Source organism: Crinia signifera, chromosome 11 (genome assembly GCF_055691185.1).
Source record: "Crinia signifera chromosome 11, ASM5569118v1, whole genome shotgun sequence".
NCBI lineage: Eukaryota > Metazoa > Chordata > Amphibia > Anura > Myobatrachidae > Crinia > Crinia signifera.
The window spans coordinates 126,004,041-126,026,048 of record NC_139227.1 but is presented as its reverse complement, the minus strand read 5'-3'; the positions used below and the strand labels follow the sequence as shown (position 1 = coordinate 126,026,048).

The following is a 22,008-nucleotide window of genomic DNA, read 5'->3' as shown; positions in this document are numbered from 1 at the left end:
TGGCTGTGGTTGCCCTGGGTAACATTAGGAGCAATGCTTAAAGTTACTGGGACTTTGTTCAAGATTTACTGAAAAATATATTGTGACTACTCGCTTTATGGGGTATCGCATATTCACAATGGGTATTTTCTCTGCTGGGAGTGCGACAGATCTTTCGAACTATTTTTCTATGATTTGTGGGTTTATGGTTACTAATGTGTCCCAGATTTCCCTCCCCCTCCCCCCCCTTGTTCAGGCGCAACCGCAATCCGTCCTGAGATACCTTATGTCCTGCCTCAGGAGGATACACCAGAAGTTGTCTATCGCCAACTGCTGGTGCTGTGGATGAGGAAAGGACATAACAATAGATCATTAACCCATTGTATTGGTATTTACCCATTTGTGGGCCGTAAGGACAGTGTGCGATCTTGCAAGACCCGGGGGAGGGGCTTGGTGGCTTTCTGAGGTTTCTGGAACAGAAAAGTAGGGAAAGGAGAAAAAAAATTGGAAAAAGAGAGAGAAAAACTCAAAAAGGGTAGAAAATATTAATGACAGTAATGTGTACATTTATTTTCAACCGAAAATTTTTCTTTTATTTTGATGACACCAGGATTTAGCACTATGGGGGAATTGGCTCTCAACTATTTGGTTCTTACCCTTTTCAACTCCTGTTCTGATTTGTAAGCCCTCCCTTTCTTTCTGTTTCCCAGTGTGGTTGTGACTATGGGCTGTGTCTAGGGGTATTTAGCTAAAAGTTCTCTTTTGGGAACCTTGTTATTTCACTGGGTATTTTTTCCAGCTCAACCTCAGATTTCGAATGGTGAAGCTGTACTTTGGGGCGCTATACTTTCTGTTTTTAACGGGGTTTCTATTGAAGCTATGGTTGCCATTGATCCTGTGTCCTTCCCATCTTTAGTTCAAAGGGAACTCGGTATTTGTGCTATAGTTTTTAGCTACCTTAGATGGATTTGACTCTATAACAGTGGAATACAACATTAGCCTCTGAGGACTGTCCAGCATATCTTGCACTTCTTGTGTAAGATTTCTAGGAGTGTCCAGAAATACCCCATCAGGGGTGCAATAGATGACACATCCCATTTTACATAGTAAATCTCTACCCAGGAGGTTAGTCGGGGCCGCTGCAGCCAACAGAAAAGAGTGTTTGGTATGCCGAGGCCCGCTTGTAACATCTGCTGGTTTCGTCAGTGGGTAATGCTGTATTTTTCCTGTTACCCCAATTGCTGCTACTAATTGCTTGGCACAACCTAGACCAGGAGGGAATGTTGTTAACGGGTTTGATACAAAAAGAACTTTATATTTAAACTATTCCACTTACCCATATCTGAGGCTCCTCCCTCAGATATTGTCTGTTACCTGGATGTGGGGTGTATGTGTGTCCTACTCCCTGTTTGCATATATGTGTCATGCTTAGGGCGGCGTTGGCTACTAGGTGGGGCTATGGCTATGTGTTGAGACCTACCTGTCTTCTCCCATTGTGTCTCCCAGTTACTTACATATGTGTTATGTTTCCTATGGTTACTTACCCTGCAATGTCTGGCTATGTGTCCTTTGTTTCCACATTTGAAACATACCGTTTGGTTTTGTCTTTCTGTCCTAAATCGTTTGTCCAGATCAACAGCAGATTTCTTTAAAGTGTGTATTGACATTTGTCTGCAGTTGGGTTCTATGTTGGTTCTCAGATTTTCCCTAAGACCTTGTATCAGCACAGAGACAATCCCTCCCTTAAGATGTATGTTGTCCCTGGGGCTGGGGATACCAGAGTGTTTTGGCAACGCCTGTAAAGCACGGTTGAAATATCCGCTGGTGGACTCACCATCTTTCTGTGTGATGGTGAACCCTAGGGTATTTTCAACTGTCGCTGGGAAATATACACCCAATTGTATATTTATTAGGCGTATATTTTCCTGGTTGCCCTGTTCAGTTAAAATCTTATCGCCCTCCACACCACTGTCTCGAATGAACTTCTGGACATCTATGTGTGAAGGGAGGCAAGCTCTCAACATGTATCGCCAATCCTTATTGGTGGGCTCATCTGAATTTCCTCGCTCCCTTACAAATTTCTGACACTTTGCCAGATCTTTGCTGGGATCAGGGAAATTTTTTATGATTGAATGACGTTCCAATCGTGTCCATGTATTGTGCATGTCACTATCCTTTACAGGCATTACCTCATCCCCGTCTCCCCGTCCACAAGGAGGTTCCACTGTGTGCAGAGGGTGGATCTGTATCCCCCCTGCACCATTGGACAACATCCCAGGAGCAACTATCTCTGTGCTGTGTTGTGTGTACTTACCTGTGTCTCCAATCGTGTTCCTGGCATCAGCCATCTCCTCGACCAGAATGGCAGCAGCAGCTTGGGCTGTCTCAGCCTCTCTCTCCTTTCTGCTAGCTTCGCAAGGGATGGCTGATGTCAGGAATCTCCCTTCTGGATCTGTATCTTGCTTATAGGGGGTAAAAACAGCGTACAAGTTAGCAATGGATACATTATTACTCATGTCTTTTTTATGAGTCATTAACCCCTTCGGCACATATGGGGGTGGGGGAGCTGATTCTATTGTGGCAGCGGTTGCATTTTTATTGTGGCTGATTGCATCTGGTATTGTCAGACCTCTGATTCCCCATTGTTCCTGTCCTTCCTTCTGCCACAATTTAAGAATATCTATATGCTTCACTCTCTCCTTACGACTGGAGAGCAGGCATATTTCATCTTTTACTGCCGATAAGATTTCTGGATCAAAGCTACCAACACTGGGAAATTCTAACTTGCTGCCTTGTGTCATTCTTCTCCATTTATTTTGATAAACAACTGCGAGTTCACCGTGCTTCCTGCACATAATGAAAGCCGCCGACCCTTTGGGTCGACTAGATTCCTCCCTAACTGACTCGGTATCCCTGTGTGACCCGTTATTACCCATAATTACAGGAATAAACGTTCACAGCTAGCAGAAACCGGAGGGCCGTTTATCAGTGAGTCACTCCCAAATCACTCCTTCTCCACAAAATGGCACTATTCCGCAATCAAGCGTGAAGCCCACTATGCGAGGTAATGTACTCAATCACCAAGTCTTTCAACTAGTAGCGAACTGCTAGCCAACTTGCAAGGTGCGGCAGTTTTTCCAGGGCACAGCAAAACTTGTTTTTCCTGTACCCCCAAAAACTGGTATTTCTAAAGTAGCTAATCGGATCACTGGGTTCCGATGTATCTCTTGTACCCTCCCAGTGGATCAAAATAGGTAGTTCCACGGAAGGGGCAGTTCCTATGGGCACGTCGTCACGTGAACCCGGTCCTAACTGGACTGTCCTACACTGGCTACACTGCGCTTGAGTCGTGTCGTCACACACCCGTTCGCCTCAGTTATTTTTCACACTGGGCGCTGGTTACACCTTGGTCTTATGCATATATTTGAAATATTTCTGTACAGAAAATCTTCCCAGGCTGGTAGCTTTTCACTAGATACTTATGCAGGTATAAATCCCTTATAATACGCTATAGGAATCTATTAAAATAATGCTTGAGTTGCTTGCTTAAAAAAAAATGAACAAAAAGAAAAACTTATTTTCTTTTATTAATCACCGCCCCATTCGCAGTATATTACTATACTGTTTAAATAAGGCTAGTGGTTTAATACTGTTCACCTTTGAGTTCCTATGTGTGCTGCATGTGCAGTACCAATGAACAGCCACTTGTGTACATGCGTTGTTCACAGGCCGCCGATGAATCGGCCACCCACGTGTTCTATAGTGTATTTGCAAGGTTGCACTCGGGTTTCGCTATACGCAGTAATTGCGCCTAAATGTGGAATAAATCCCTTAACTCCGTCCGAAAGTTACGTATCAAGATGCGAAATAAATCCCGCACTTAATCTGTAAATCACGTACAAAGATGCGAAACTTTCCCGATATGGGCACGTGCGCGCGCACCTTGCGTAATACACAATAGACGCTTTACGTTACTGCAAAAGGCCCAGGACTTGTCGCCACGTGGCGGAGTCCCTGTTTTTGCAGTAACTAACAATAAACAGTTATAGTTTTTGCACAGAGGGGATCCTATATGTACTATAATAAACACAGACTCCACGTGTGCGAACCTTATCGCACGTGGTACATATACTGTAATGAACAAGCAACTCAAGACACTATACCCCGTTAAACTACTTGTGGCAGGCAGAAGTACAGTTTACTAAACACTTAATATATGCTTTAAAACACGTGACTTTCACTTATTGTACTCCGGGTTCAGCGCTAGCACTTCCCGAACCCCGCACCGCCGCGGACCTGGCCTATCCAGCAATGGAAACAATAAATACTTCCACCCTTTTGCTGGTATAGGTCAGGTCGCACGCCTGGTACTGAGTTCTGGAATGTGGAGCGGACGGACGAGCCCTCAATTGTTAATGGCGATTAAATATGACCAGAGAGACAATAAGTGAAAAGCGCAGGTTACGTAATAAGTCCGCAACCTGCGTACCCTTTATACCTAACTACATGCGAACAAAACGTAGCGCAGCGTAGCGTACCTTTGATTGTATATTGTACACCAAGAACCAATACCTTAATAAGAGATTCCTTCGCAGTAATTTGTCTCTAATCTGCGAATATACCTTTATAGACAGTGTCCGTAATATACCTTTATCGCTAAATGCGAATAACAGACACAAACCACAGTATAGAAGTAAGGAGATAAGAACTCCCTAAAAAGGTTGTATTTAAGTCCCTAATGGACAAAAGGGGGGTTACAGGAATAGAAAATACAGGTTTAACAAGTGATACAATATGCTAACAATGAATACTAAACAGGCTCTGCTAAGGGGAAAGAATACAGATACAAGACACAACCAGCCAACAATACAATAAGAATAAATACCGTGAATGCAACCGTTACCCGTCTCATCAAATATGCGAAGCGCAGTCCGGTCAGAGCTCACTATCGTTCAGGGCTGAACTATAGTCCGGTAGACAGTCAGGGAAAGGTAGATGTGCCGAAGAGACTTTGGCTGCTCTGGGTCGCCTATCTTATAGGGTCAGAAAGGGGAGGTCAAAGGCCGTTCTCATTGGTCAGAGGTCGTATGTCAGGTCAGCTGTGATTGGGGGGTAAGATGATACACCTGGTTTGGCTAGGTCCAGGGGAGTGAACTTTAAGAGTCCTTTGTTTGGTGGTTTCGGCGTCAGCAGTGATAAGAACTGGTTTCATCTAGATTCCTTTGTTACATTCTTTCAACAGAAACTGTCCCTGGAATATGGATTATGTCCATAACTATCAAGCCGTGTATATTGCGAAATATTCGCAATGACCGGAATACTTCGCACAATGAACGGAACGGAACGATACTAAACATGATACAGACAGATGTGTGCAGGGCTAACTAAGCTATGTGTGGCGTTCTAAACCTTTAACTATATTTCATTTAGTGTAAGTGTGTTATTATAAATTTATGTGTGATAGTATGGCTACTCTTCTGGTCCACTTTGTCACACATACTCGGGTATGGAAACTTTATTTGCGCAACTCTGCGAACCAAAATGGCGGCCATACTATCCTAAAATGGTGTGTGTGCAACTAGACTTCCACAGGGGGTTATACCCGTGCAGCTTCTATAAGTATGCCTGTGCAGAACTCTGCAATACAGGCTGCCTGTGTGCGGTGGGCTGTCCAGCGTTTAGAACCCACACTTTCCGGCAGGGGGTTCCGTGTACAGTGGAGACCCGTCAGCGCATCATACACTAATCAAAATACATTTGTATGTGGGGAGGGGGTATCGGGAGTCAAAACTGATGTGCGGTCGGCGCACGCTTCGCAAGAGCTTCCTCAGGCCAACAGGGTTTTCCCCGTGGACATTGCTGCATACACACTGGGGGATCTGTGATAATATATTGATTTGTCCGACAAACTAAAGAATATATCGGAAGCTCAACTGAATAAGGATTCTTATCCTTTTTTATTTTCACTAGTCTGTGTCTATGTATATGTTTGTGTGTTTTATTTCGCAATCTTTTAACAATTTCTAATAAAAGTTAAATCTTATTGTATCGTTAATCCTTGGTGCACCAGCAACAGACATTCTTTTTCTTCCAAAAATTCTGCTTGTACCTAATGTCTTATGGTAGCACACCTTTACTGGTCTCTATGTGATAAAATCACAGAGTAATACAAAATAAAAAGGGTCCACCTAACATACCTAAATTGATATTTCCTGTGCGATTGGCATTTATCTCTGTTTTGTCTATGCACACGGGACCACGCAACGGATCGGAATCAGAAGTAAATTGCATATGATTTGACACTTTTCATACGATTTATCGGCCCTACGGCCAAGTCGCATTAGTGTATGGGGGCCTTACGAAGGGATTGACTACAATGTCTGCGGCAATTACCACTGAGGACAAGCATGGGAATATACATGCCAGCCAGGTCTTTGTGGGGAAGAAGTAGGTCTTGTGAAAGAGATAAAGGATCGTTCCCTGAAACTAACAGATAAGATTTTCTTTGAGCCTTTTAAAGACATGCAAACTATAACATGAAAACCTAAGGAAAGACATTAACCAGTGTTTCATCCCTTTACAAATTGTTGAATGATCAATGGCAGCTCACTGCGTAGAGATGATCAGTGGCAGCTCACTACGTAGAGATGATCAGTGGCAGCTCACTGCGTAGAGATGATCAGTGGCAGCTCACTGCGTAGAGATGATCAGTGGCAGCTCACTGCGTAGAGATGATCAGTGGCAGCTCACTGCGTAGAGATGATCAGTGGCAGCTCACTGCGTAGAGATGATCAGTGGCAGCTCACTGCGTAGAGATGATCAGTGGCAGCTCACTGCGTAGAGATGATCAGTGGCAGCTCACTGCGTAGAGATGATCAGTGACAGCTCACTGCGTAGAGATGATCCGTGGCAGCTCACTGCGTAGAGATGATCCGTGGCAGCTCACTGCGTAGAGATGATCAGTGGCAGCTCACTGCGTAGAGATGATCAGTGGCAGCTCACTGCGTAGAGATGATCAGTGGCAGCTCACTGCGTAGAGATGATCAGTGGCAGCTCACTGCGTAGAGATGATCAGTGGCAGCTCACTGCGTAGAGATGATCAGTGGCAGCTCACTGCGTAGAGATGATCAGTGGCAGCTCACTGCGTAGAGATGATCAGTGGCAGCTCACTGCGTAGAGATGATCAGTGGCAGCTCACTGCGTAGAGATGATCAGTGGCAGCTCACTGTATAGCAAGGGAATTGGAGCAGACTCAAGTTGTGTCCTGCAAATTCACTCTGCGCAGCCACTGGCTTTGGCAAGCCCAGAAAACAGGTCAGACATATCCCTTCACCACCCCATCATGGGATACATACAGCATTTCGGCAGCGCTCAAGATGCCGGTGGTCATAAGATCAACCCCAGAATCCAGATAGTGGAAATCTCAACAGGGGCTGTCCGCATTCTGGCATCGGGATCCTGATCTTTTTCATCTGACGGCAGTCGGGATGCCGACGTTTGTATAGGGAATTCCGGCACCTTGACAGTCAGGATGCTGACTACTTTCTTCCCCATCACCACCCTCGCTCTGACTGCTGCTCTGTCCCTCTCCACCCTCTGCTCTGACTGCTGCTCTGTCCCGCTCCCACCCTCTGCTCTGACTGCTGCTCTGTCCCGCTCCCACCCTCTGCTCTGACTGCTGCTCTGTCCCGCTCCCACCCTCTGCTCTGACTGCTGCTCTGTCCCGCTCCCACCCTCTGCTCTGACTGCTGCTCTGTCCCGCTCCCACCCTCTGCTCTGACTGCTGCTCTGTCCCGCTCCCACCCTCTGCTCTGACTGCTGCTCTGTCCCGCTCCCACCCTCTGCTCTGACTGCTGCTCTGTCCCGCTCCCACCCTCTGCTCTGACTGCTGCTCTGTCCCTCTCCACCCTCTGCTCTGACTGCTGCTCTGTCCCTCTCCACCCTCTGCTCTGACTGCTGCTCTGTCCCGCTCCCACCCTCTGCTCTGACTGCTGCTCTGTCCTGCTCCCACCCTCTGCTCTGACTGCTGCTCTGTCCCTTTCCCCCCCTGCTCTGACTGCTGCTCTGTCCCGCTCCCACCCTCTGCTTTGCCCTGTACCTAATTTTGCTGATATATTATTGCTAGATTTATTTCAGCGCTCTTTATGTCTGTTGGACACACTTGAGAATCAAAGTTTTGATGTATGAAATATCTTATTTTCCCTCTTTCCATATTTCCATCTCTGTGATCCTGGCATTGCCTGATGCCAAGTGTAGAACGCACTGATGTCAGAACCTCCGACTCTTCTTCCAACAGTCCAGTTTATTGCTTCTTATGAGAGATTATTATGCCATGTGCCATTCATTTTATTAAACAAGTAAAATGTTTTAGTAATAGCCAGCGAAATCCATCACCTCGGGACGAGAGAGAGAGGATCGCCGATGGTTATGTCTGGGCTAATATGTAGTACTGTAGGGTCTACATCTTCTGATGCTGTACAAACAGTCCTATGAAGGCTCCCTAATAGCACTTTGTTGTATGTTAATAAAGGGAACGTTGGATCCAGCATGAGGAGCCCAGGGATGTGTTAGGAGATCTCTGATTGTTAACAATGTGTGGAATGATGTTTCCATCTGAAATAGAAAAACTGAAAAGTGTTTGCTATAAATATAGGACAACTGATGGAAAAAAAATGGTAGACTGTTTGGATCCCATAAAACTTCATATCGGTCTTCCAATATCACCCTGACCCGATGTATGCGGCTGTAGGAGAAAGTTGGCCAATCCTTGGTCACTGTGGGCCTTATTGTAGTTCACTCTTTCTGACAAAATCCTTCTTAGATGACAAAACCATGTGCACTGCAGGTGGGGCAGATGTAACTTGTGCAGAGAGAATTAGATTTGGGTGGGATTTTACTTCAAAGTGAGATCTATATTGCAGTGTAAAAATAAAGCAGCCAGTATTTACCCTGCACAGAAACAAAATAATCACCCAAATCTAATTCTCTCTGCACATGTTACATCTGCCCCCCTGCAGTGCACATGGTTTTGTCATCTAAGAAGGATTTTGTCAGAAAGAGTGAACTAGAATAAGGCCCTGTGTCTCCAGATTATCAAAGCCTTGCTCTGCCCGATCCATGGTCATGGCCCATATTGAGGCAGAAACCTATTTAAACTGATAATACTTTGGTTGGCCTTGCTAACAGACGAAGCTGGCCAATGAGCACTGTGTATAATTCTTTGTTTGCCACGCTGTGCTCCTGCCAAACTGACCCACGTATAGGTCTGTAAGTCTTATATGTACTGCCAAATGGTCATGTCATGGTGGCGTGCGGGTTAAAGCATTCTTTTCCGTTATCCCACTTGATTTGTGACCATATAAATATGTGTATTATGCTAGGGCATATTATGGTCAACCACATTACTCCCAAGGGTGCGTTAAATCCGAGCCATGTTTATGCTGGAACAGTTTCTTCCCTTCCTTAGAGTGCGTACACTGTACATTCTGCCTTGTGCTTATCTTAAGAAGTCTATAGAACGGTCTGGGTCGTCTAAAGCCGCTTAACGCCAACATCTTGGAACCATCAGTTAGCGCTTTGGGCACCAATAGGTTTATGTGATATTATTGCTCAATAGTTTGGACATGAGTTTGAAAAGGTCCAGATTCGGGTTTTCCTTACATTTATGTGTTAGAATACTGGCTGTGTTACATTTATGTGTTAGAATACTGACTGTGTTACATTTATGTGTTAGAATACTGGCTGTGTTACATTTATGTGTTAGAATACTGGCTGTGTTACATTTATGTGTTAGAATACTGGCTGTGTTACATTTATGTGTTAGAATACTGGCTGTGTTACATTTATGTGTTAGAATACTGGCTGTGTTACATTTATGTGTTAGAATACTGGCTGTGTTACATTTATGTGTTAGAATACTGGCTGTGTTACATTTATGTGTTAGAATACTGACTGTGTTACATTTATGTGTTAGAATACTGGCTGTGTTACATTTATGTGTTAGAATACTGGCTGTGTTACATTTATGTGTTAGAATACTGGCTGTGTTACATTTATGTGTTAGAATACTGGCTGTGTTACATTTATGTGTTAGAATACTGGCTGTGTTACATTTATGTGTTAGAATACTGGCTGTGTTACATTTATGTGTTAGAATACTGGCTGTGTTACATTTATGTGTTAGAATACTGGCTGTGTTACATTTATGTGTTAGAATACTGGCTGTGTTACATTTATGTGTTAGAATACTGGCTGTGTTACATTTATGTGTTAGAATACTGGCTGTGTTACATTTATGTGTTAGAATACTGGCTGTGTTACATTTATGTGTTAGAATACTGGCTGTGTTACATTTATGTGTTAGAATACTGGCTGTGTTACATTTATGTGTTAGAATACTGGCTGTGTTACATTTATGTGTTAGAATACTGGCTGTGTTACATTTATGTGTTAGAATACTGGCTGTGTTACATTTATGTGTTAGAATACTGGCTGTGTTACATTTATGTGTTAGAATACTGGCTGTGTTACATTTATGTGTTAGAATACTGGCTGTGTTACATTTATGTGTTAGAATACTGGCTGTGTTACATTTATGTGTTAGAATACTGGCTGTGTTACATTTATGTGTTAGAATACTGGCTGTGTTACATTTATGTGTTAGAATACTGGCTGTGTTACATTTATGTGTTAGAATACTGGCTGTGTTACATTTATGTGTTAGAATACTGGCTGTGTTACATTTATGTGTTAGAATACTGGCTGTGTTACATTTATGTGTTAGAATACTGGCTGTGTTACATTTATGTGTTAGAATACTGGCTGTGTTACATTTATGTGTTAGAATACTGGCTGTGTTACATTTATGTGTTAGAATACTGGCTGTGTTACATTTATGTGTTAGAATACTGGCTGTGTTACATTTATGTGTTAGAATACTGGCTGTGTTACATTTATGTGTTAGAATACTGGCTGTGTTACATTTATGTGTTAGAATACTGGCTGTGTTACATTTATGTGTTAGAATACTGGCTGTGTTACATTTATGTGTTAGAATACTGGCTGTGTTACATTTATGTGTTAGAATACTGGCTGTGTTACATTTATGTGTTAGAATACTGGCTGTGTTACATTTATGTGTTAGAATACTGGCTGTGTTACATTTATGTGTTAGAATACTGGCTGTGTTACATTTATGTGTTAGAATACTGGCTGTGTTACATTTATGTGTTAGAATACTGGCTGTGTTAAATGTATGCGTTCAGCTAATATTTCTTCCATCCTCAAGTACATATTGCATAAGAAATTCCATCTCATTAGGAACCAAGGACATCAGGGATTAGGGTTTCTTTGTAGGACAGAGGCTGCCTCCACTTTTAGGTTTGCCATGTATTTCACTCTTCCCACTCTGTAAGCTGCGATGACCCACATTTATCACTTGATAAGCCCATGACAACTCACTCTTTAAACTCACAATGACCCATTCTCCCATTCACACCCGGTAAGCCCATGGTTATTTACCCTTTCCTCCTGGTAAGCCCGAGAGAACCTACTCCTCCCGTTCGGTAAGCCAGAGACAATCCACTCCTCCCACCGCGCAAAGCCGAGACGACCCACTCCTCCCACTATGTTTGAATAAATGGCAAGAATTGAAATGATCTGCTTAATACTGAATCAAAACAAATGACTGTGCTGTAGGGTGCCAATTCAGATGTGGGCGGAGCTTGCAGTCATCGTAAAACCGCATGAAAGTCTTCCCAAATACAGCACCTGAATGGTCACTTGTACACAATGGGCTGAAATCTCCACTCCGTATCTCCTTCATTGTCCTATGGCAGGACCAATGATTTCAGCCAACTGAGCCTATGCCTGTGGCGACTGTAACACCCCCCCCCCCCCCCCCCCACACACACCAGTGCCATCTCCCAGTGTGTTGGGTGTACAGTATGTACAGTCTGGGGAAAGGCATTTTGTTTACCTTGTCTCTGAATGTGACCTTTCCTGGGCAAGTTAAAGATTAGCCTATACAGTGATCCACGGGCGAACAATCATATTACATAACGTTCTTGTGCTATTTGGCAGCCTTACAGCATGAGGGACTCAGGGTTTGGTGAGTCCTTAAAGCAACTTCTCAAATGAATTTGATCACTATGGCACAAATAAGGGCAATGCACTGTATATCAGTCTTCCAAACTCCAGGTAGCACTGCATATAATTACCAACAGGTCAACCTGCTTCCAGATATCTGATATCTGTTTCTGTGGCAAAGTATGCAAATAAAAGGGAGGTGGCAACATTTTACATTCTAATAGTGCGAAAGGAAAAATAAAATTCTGCTGTTGTGCTTCTAGCACGGTGTGGCTTGTTTCTGCTATGCAGACCAGACATGTGCTAGAAGCTACAGCAGAGAGTGACACCACTGGAAGGGGGGAGAAACTGCAAGGGTTTTGAAAGATGCAGGGGACTAGCATGAACACTATGCAGATCCCATCTGCTCTATATACATATACGTATAAATAAGTTGGGAAAGGGAAATGGGAAAGTGAAACCGCACCAGACTAATTATACACTATAAAGATATGATTTTATGGAGGTCTATTATTATGTATTTTTCTGGAACAACTGACTATCGGAGTACTAAATCTCCAATTTGTCACAGACCACCTTTTGACTCATGTCAGGGTGGCTGTGTGTGTGACAGTTAGTGGTGCACCCCTGAGTCAAATTAATATCATGTGTGTTTTTGTGTTCAAGAGAGAACCAAAAGAGAAAAAAAAAACTCTTTGGGGGCAGTCTTCTGTTCCAGAAAACACTCTGTACTATGACATGTATGTTAAAACATACCTTTTATTATATATTCACTAAAATAAAGAGACTATCATAACCAAGGTTTCATATAACACCCCGCCGAAATATCACTGCACCTTCTTGAGCAGCTGTAAGTATACTAGTTTGAGAAAAATAGTTTATTTAATAAAAGATAACCATCATATAACCGATCATGTGATATCCAATGATTGGAATATATAAGGAAGCTGGTCCCTCCACTCCCACTACAGATAATGGTACGATCCAGGGTAGTTATATTAGAGAACTTTCTGACCTTTTTATAAAGATTTTAATATGCCCAAAGAAGTGATTTTCTTTGTCTGGCCAATATATAGGATAATAAATATGTGGCGTTCCATTCATCCTTTGTGCTGTGAGCACAAGGTACTATTTCCCCTCCTTGGGAGTGTAGCACCACCTGTGGTAGGGTACTAGTGCTCTAGGTGTGTTGTAGTTCCAGGATACTCCCACTTACTGTATAATGGGCATCAGTTTAACCCTAAATAATAGGTGATGGTAAGTCACGCAAGAGATTCATTTTGCAAAAAGGGATAGGGGTATAAAGGGGTGTAAAGCAACCTGTGGTATCCGGGCGTAAATAAATTCTACACTAACAGGTATTGCTAAAATCTAGCAGTAAAAAAGTTCTGGTGGACGACTGCTTCCTTAAAAAGCTTTAATTTAATCTGACAATTAAATGCTTAAAACATAACGCATATGAGAACAATACATTTTAAAAATAGTAATATTAGGGAACTATAAAAAGATCTTTAAAAATGCAGGTTAAATGAAACAGGCCAATGCGTTTTGTCCATCTGACTTCTTCAAGAGATGAAACGCATTCAAAGCCCCCAAAGAGGGGAAATAGTACCTTGTGCTCACAGCATCCTCTGCTGCCGGCATTCTAACGTCTGGGATTCTTCTGGCGGGATCCCGACTTTGGGGAAATCATACTGAACCTGACAGAACAACATTACAATAATGGAAGCCTTGTCTACCTCTAGTGGTCCCCCTTTTGTATGTCGACTTTCACACAGTTGAGCATATGGACCCATACAGTCTCCAAATGAGCTTTCATAAAGCCCTATACACTTGTGGGTACTTGTGTAATAACTGGGTGCCCGATTTTGAGATCGACGCGATTTTCAATAGGATTCAATGTTAAAGTGGTCCTGTTCATTTCCCCACTATCCAAGTGGGCATAGAGTTGATTTTATATAGCGTGGCGAGCGCAGCGAGCCACCGAGCCCGAAGCGTGGCGAGCGGACGTGGAATACACTTTAAGTAATCGCGTCCCCTCGCGGGGCTCGCTGCGCTCCCCACGCTTCGGGCTCAAGTTATGCCTTAAGTTGAGGCATACAATCAAATAATCGGGTGCCCAGATATTACACAAGTTCCCACTTGTGTAACGGAATGCATATTTCAGAATGTCCACAGGTGGAGCTAATTATTTCATCAGAGGAGGGAGACCTAGAAAACGCCCTGTGTCTGGACCGAGTTTGAGAACCTGTGCTCTAGAAGCAGAAAGTTACGGACGCACTATTAGACCTTGCACAAGGTTATCTGATGAGCACTTTTCTGATGTCTGCTCTGATTGTTTCCAGGATTTTCCAGTAAATTATTGCTTATTCATTCTAGTTCAACGTTTGGGTCACACTTTATTTTATACATTGCACTTTGACATTTTAGTTCATTTATTATAAGTTATATTGTACATATAATATATTATGTAATTATATATTATATATACGGGGCAGTACGGATGGTGTAATGGTTAGCATTACTGCCTCACAGCACTGAGGTCATGGGTTCTATCCCCACCATGTGTTATATATACGGGGCAGTACGGACGGTGTAATGGTTACATTACTGCCTCACAGCACTGAGGTCATGGGTTCTATCCCCACCATGTGTTATATATACAGGGCAGTACGGACGGTGTAATGGTTATATTACTGCCTCACAGCACTGAGGTCATGGGTTCTATCCCCACCATGTGTTATATATACGGGGCAGTACGGACGGTGTAATGGTTATATTACTGCCTCACAGCACTGAAGTCATGGGTTCTATCCCCACCATGTGTTATATATACGGGGCAGTACGGATGGTGTAATGGTTACATTACTGCCTCACAGCGCTGAGGTCATGGGTTCTATCCCCACCATGTGTTATATATACGGGGCAGTACGGATGGTGTAATGGTTAGCATTACTGCCTCACAGCGCTGAGGTCATGGGTTCTATCCCCACCATGTATTATATATACAAGCAGTACGGACGGTGTAATGGTTATACTGCCTCACAGCACTGAGGTCATGGGTTCTATCCCCACCATGTGTTATATATACAGGGCAGTACGGATGGTGTAATGGTTATAGCATTACTGCCTCACAGTGCTGAGGTCATGGGTTCTATCCCCACCATGTGTTATATATACGGGGCAGTACGAATGGTGTAATGGTTAGCATTACTGCCTCACAGTGCTGAGGTCATGGGTTCTATCCCCACCATGTGTTATATATACGGGGCAGTACGGACGGTGTAATGGTTACATTACTGCCTCACAGCACTGAGGTCATGGGTTCTATCCCCACCATGTGTTATATATACAGGGCAGTACGGATGGTGTAATGGTTAGCATTACTGCCTCACAGCACTGAGGTCATGGGTTCTATCCCCACCATGTGTTATATATACAGGGCAGTACGGATGGTGTAATGGTTATAGCATTACTGCCTCACAGTGCTGAGGTCATGGGTTCTATCCCCACCATGTGTTATATATACGGGGCAGTACGGATGGTGTAATGGTTACATTACTGCCTCACAGCGCTGAGGTCATGGGTTCTATCCCCACCATGTGTGATATATACGGGGCAGTACGGACGGTGTAATGGTTAGCATTACTGCCTCACAGCACTGAGGTCATGGGTTCTATCCCCACCATGTGTTATATATACAGGGCAGTACGGATGGTGTAATGGTTATAGCATTACTGCCTCACAGTGCTGAGGTCATGGGTTCTATCCCCACCATGTGTTATATATATGGGACAGTACGGATGGTGTAATGGTTAGCATTACTGCTTCACATCACTGAGGTCATGGGTTCTATCCCCACCATGTGTTATATATACGGGGCAGTACGGATGGTGTAATGGTTACATTACTGCTTCACATCACTGAGGTCATGGGTTCTATCCCCACCATGTGTGATATATACGGGGCAGTACGGACGGTGTAATGGTTACATTACTGCCTCACAGCACTGAGGTCATGGGTTCTATCCCCACCATGTGTTATATATACGGGGCAGTACGGACGGTGTAATGGTTAGCATTACTGATCACAGCACTGAGGTCATGGGTTCTATCTCCACCATGTGTGATATATACGGGGCAGTACGGACGGTGTAATGGTTACATTACTGCCTCACAGCACTGAGGTCATGGGTTCTATCCCCACCATGTGTTATATATACGGGGCAGTACGGACGGTGTAATGGTTAGCATTACTGATCACAGCACTGAGGTCATGGGTTCTATCCCCACCATGTGTTATATATACGGGGCAGTACGGATGGTGTAATGGTTACATTACTGCCTCACAGCACGGAGGTCATGGGTTCTATTCCCACCATGTGTTCTATATATACGGGGCAGTACGGATGGTGTAATGGTTACATTACTGCCTCACAGCACTGAGGTCATGGGTTCTATCCCCACCATGTGTTATATATACGGGGCAGAACTGATGGTGTAATGGTTATAGCATTACTGCCTCACAGCGCTGAGGTCATGGGTTCTATTCCCACCATGTGTTATATATATGGGGCAGTACAGATGGTGTAATGGTTACATTACTGCCTCACAGCGCTGAGGTCATGGGTTCTATTCCCACCATGTGTTATATATACGGGGCAGTACGGACAGTGTAATGGTTAGCAGTACTGCCTCACAGCACTGAGGTCATGGGTTCTATTCCCACCATGTGTTATATATATGGGGCAGTACAGATGGTGTAATGGTTACATTACTGCCTCACAGCGCTGAGGTCATGGGTTCTATTCCCACCATGTGTTATATATACGGGGCAGTACGGATGGTGTAATGGTTAGCATTACTGCCTCACAGCACTGAGGTCATGGGTTCTATTCCCACCATGTGTTACATATACGGGGCAGTACGGATGGTGTAATGGTTAGCATTACTGCAACACAGCACTGGGGTCATGGGTTCTATTCCCACCATGTGTTATATATACGGGGTAGTACGGATGGTGTAGTGGTTAGCATTACTGCCTCACAGCGCTGAGGTCATGGGTTCTATCCCCACCATGTGTTATATATACACGGGGCAGTACGGATGGTGTAATGGTTAGCATTACTGCCTCACAGCACTGAGGTCACTGGATTGATTCCCGCCATGGCCCTAACTGTGCGGAGTTTGTATATTCTCCCTGTACTTGCGTGGGTTTCCTCCGGGTACACAGGTTTCCTCCCACAAACCAAATATATACTAGTAGGTTTACTGGCTCCCAACAAAAAAAACCTATAATGTCTGTCATGTGGTAGGGAATATAGATTCAAAATGTGTAGTTTGTAGGAAAACCTAACACAGACTACACCTTTCTGGCGCTGTTCATATAAATAATAATAATTGTGGGTAGAAAACGTTACTCAGTCCACTGCTGCTGCAGGTGTTTTGTATGAGTTAGCTCAAACTCATAGGAGGGTACAAAAACTGGAAGTGGGTTTTTAAAACAACCATGCGCTGCTAGATGGAATTATCAATAGAGAATACCACTGGACAGAAAGAACACTGGACGCACCTCAATGAATGTATAAATTTTTATGTATATGAAAAAATATATATGAATAAAATAGCATATGCTATACAGACAATTAATCATAAATACATATAAAAAACATGAAGAATTAAACCGTACAATCTATACAATAAAAAACCTAAATGGCCATATGGGGTCACGTTTGCTAGTGAGGTTGGGTAATGACTCCAAGATTCTTATGTCGGGGTTAGTGATGATTAGTAACAGTCACTTGAGGATGTTAATGGTGACATGAGAAGGGTTAAAGCAAGCAAGCAAGCAGGTAGCACAGTCAGTCAGCATTTAAGGCAGTCATATGCAAGACTGTTAGGTCAGCAAGATGGTGCCCTGATAGCGGCACTAAGGCTGGTTAAGATATCTCACCCTCTGTTAGTAGGTTCGTAGGGGAGGACGGGGAGCTCACTCTGGTGGTGGCTCAACCCTGATTAGTTGGTGGAAAGAAGCGGGCAGCTTGGTGTTAGTTGAGGCTCTACCCGGGAAGTCACACTGATGTTGCTGAGTTCGGTGTATCCAGAGGATGGTGCTTGCTGCTGTAATGGTGTGAAGGGTGACGAGTCGGCTGTAGTGGATGCCGGGCAAGCGGGAGAAGAGTTTCGACCGCTGTCTGAGGACAGGTTGCTGCTGCCAAGTGACGGCGGCTCGGGTGTACAGGACCGCGGCAGACCAGCTAGGAGGCGGGTGATATGAGGGAATCCCGGAGGTTTGGCAAGCGTGACCAGGAAGTGACGTCGACGCCTTTCGTCTCTATGGAAACTGGAGACTTTTTCAAGACGGATGAATACTTCCTACTGACAATGCTATTTAAAGGCTGTGTATTATTCAATTAATTTGTTTAATCAGGGATGATGACCTTAATAATGGCTATACAGGTGCGTCCAGTGACATAATTACTGCAGATAGCTGGTGTTTAACAAAACTTGAAATTACGTGAATAGTAGCTGATACTTTCTAGCAGACAGTTTCTAAATCAAACAGGTGAACAACATTATGATTCTTAATTATGACAAAATTCTACAGGGTACTCTAGAAACACCTAATTTTTAGGAGAAATAAAAACATAAGAGATCAAATAGCACCCAGCTTATTACCTTCACTCCCGTCAGTTTCCAAAAATCTCTTGGATCCCAAACAAGCCCCCCGGTAATTTTAGGTGCAATAAAAATATCTGCTTGACATGTAAACATATGGTAAATAAGGCAAATAGTATAACATCATTCCAAAATAAGAAAACGTTTACCCTTAAACATTTTACTAACTGTGATACAACCTATTGTATCTATTTCCTTGCAAATTACAATATGTCGGGAGAACCACACGGAGTATCAAAACCAGATTCAGGGAACATAGAACAAACATCTTGAAGAAAATCACCAATCATAGTATCCCCGTCACTTCTCCCTACACCACATGAGCGATCCTAGTGGACTCACCATCATGGCAATTGAATTCATCCCCAACACCAAAAGAGGAGGTGACCGGTTTAGGCCATTTAGGTTTTTTATTGTATAGATTGTACTGTTTAATTCTTCTTGTTTTTTTCTATGTATTTATGATTAATTGTCTGTATAGCATATGCTATTTTATTCATATATTTTTTTCATATACATAAAAATGTATACATTCATTGAGGTGCGTCCAGTGTTCTTTCTGTCCAGTGGTATTCTCGGTACTCTTTACCTAGCACGGCGCCCATCGCAGGCATCGCGGCCATCGCATGCACTAAAAAACGGGTGCGACGCGATGCCCGCGATTTCCCATAGGGAACAATGTTAAAAGTGTGATTGGACGCGATTTTACTGTTCAATGCCTCAATGCCCGCGATTTTTCCATAGGAAACAATGTTAAATGGGCCACAGAGCCCAAATAGTCCCCCTGAAGTCTGAAATGGCCCCCACAATTGTTAACGCCACCCCACGATCAACGCGAACCCGAAGCGTGGCGATCGGCGGCAGTACGCGTCCTCCGACCTTTTCATACCCCCACTATCCACGTCGGCGTGGAGTTGAGAATAGAATAGTGTGGCGAGCGCAGCGAGCCACCGAGCCCGAAGCGTGGCGAGCGGACGCGGATACCTTCACAGGTAAACGCGTCCCTTCGCGGGCTTCACAGGTATCCGCGTCCCCTCGCGGGGCTCGCTGCGCTCGCCACGCTTCGGGCTCGGTGGCCCCCACAATTCTAAATCGCGTCCAATCACACTTTTAACATTGATCCCTATGGGAAATCGCGGGCATCGCGTCGCACCTGTTTTTTTAGTGCATGCGATGGCCGCGATTTTTTACCCCCGATAACCGCGATTGACATCGTGGGCGCCGTGCTAGGTAAAGAGTACCGGATTCTCTCTATAGATAATTCCATCTAGCAGCGCATGGTTGTTTTAAAAACCCACTTCCAGGGAATATAGATTGTAAGCTCCACTGGGGCAGGGACTGATGTGACTGTTCTACTACAGTATTCTCTGTACAGCGCTGCGGAATATGTGTGCGCTATATAAATAACTGGTGATAATATTCTCTGTACAGCGCTGTGGAATATGTCTGCGCTATATAAATAACTGGTAATAATATTCTCTGTACAGCGCTGCGGAATATGTGTGCACTATATAATAACTGGTAACCATATTCTCTGTACAGCGCTGTGGAATATGTGTGCTCTATATAAATAACTGGTAATAATATTCTCTGTACAGCGCTGTGGAATATGTGTGCACTATATAATAACTGGTAACCATATTCTCTGTACAGCGCTGTGGAATATGTGTGCTCTATATAAATAACTGGTAATAATATTCTCTGTACAGCGCTGTGGAATATGTGTGCGCTATATAATAACTGGTGATAATATTCTCTGTACAGAGCTGCGGAATATGTGCGCTATATAATAACTGGTAATAATAGTCTCTGTACAGCGCTGCGGAATATGTGTGCGCTATATAAATAACTGGTGATAATATTCTCTGTACAGCGCAGTGGAATATGTGTGCGCTATATAAATAACTGGTGATAATATTCTCTGTACAGCGCTGCGGAATATGTGTGCGCTATATAAATAACTGGTGATAATATTCTCTGTACAGAGCTGTGGAATATGTGTGCGCTATATAATAACTGGTGATAATAGTCTCTGTACAGCGCTGCGGAATATGTGTGCGCTATATAAATAACTGGTGATAATATTGTCTGTACAGCGCTTTGGAATATGTGTGTGCTATATAAATAACTGGTGATAATATTCTCTGTACAGCGCTGTGGAATATGTCTGCGCTATATAAATAACTGGTAACCATATTCTCTGTACAGCGCTGTGGAATATGTGTGCTCTATATAAATAACTGGTAATAATATTCTCTGTACAGCGCTGTGGAATATGTGTGCACTATATAATAACTGGTAACCATATTCTCTGTACAGCGCTGTGGAATATGTGTGCTCTATATAAATAACTGGTAATAATATTCTCTGTACAGCGCTGTGGAATATGTGTGCGCTATATAATAACTGGTGATAATATTCTCTGTACAGCGCTGCGGAATATGTGCGCTATATAATAACTGGTAATAATAGTCTCTGTACAGCGCTGCGGAATATGTGTGCGCTATATAAATAACTGGTGATAATATTCTCTGTACAGCGCAGTGGAATATGTGTGCGCTATATAAATAACTGGTGATAATATTCTCTGTACAGCGCTGCGGAATATGTGTGCGCTATATAAATAACTGGTGATAATATTCTCTGTACAGAGCTGTGGAATATGTGTGCGCTATATAATAACTGGTGATAATAGTCTCTGTACAGCGCTGCGGAATATGTGTGCGCTATATAAATAACTGGTGATAATATTGTCTGTACAGCGCTTTGGAATATGTGTGTGCTATATAAGATGAATGCAGTTTTTCAGCGCAGCATCTGCCGTCAAGTCTTGCAGCTGTAATTACTGTGTGTTAATCTGTGGGTACTAATGTCGATTCCTCGGTCATTACTGTGGGTTACCCTTTTGTGGTTACTGTGCCTCACTCAATTAGTTACAACTTCTGACCTACATTTCTGGTTACAGGCTCTGGTGGAGGATTTGGCAAAATGATTCAAAGATTTCCGCTGACGGACTGGACTGAGACGCCGTTCCCACAAGGAATAGAACTGGTACGTGTAGCATTATATCATCACCTTTTTATACCTAATAGGATAAGTGCTTTCTATTTAGCTTTCCATAGAGAAGTGACCAGACTTATCTGCAGCGTAGTGGGTTACTTGTGAATGATGTGCCTGGATCTTGTGGTTTCCTAAAGGAAAATTCCACGCGCTGTGCTCCCACTGGCAGGACTGCAATGGCCACATGCCCGGTGGCTGAGTGTTT

At 43.5% G+C, this 22,008-nt stretch overlaps 1 protein-coding gene across 4 annotated transcripts in view; it reads left to right on the top strand.

Moving 5' to 3' along the window:
• SBF2 (SET binding factor 2) overlaps nucleotides 1–22,008 on the top strand; it is a 323,119-nt gene that overhangs the window by 57,355 nt on the left and 243,756 nt on the right. For all 4 annotated transcript variants that reach the window (XM_083164721.1, XM_083164720.1, XM_083164719.1 and 1 more), the window contains exon 2: nucleotides 21,709–21,794. In XM_083164721.1, coding sequence (XP_083020847.1) covers nucleotides 21,709–21,794 — 86 coding nt within the window. The remainder of the gene's footprint in view (nucleotides 1–21,708; nucleotides 21,795–22,008) is intronic.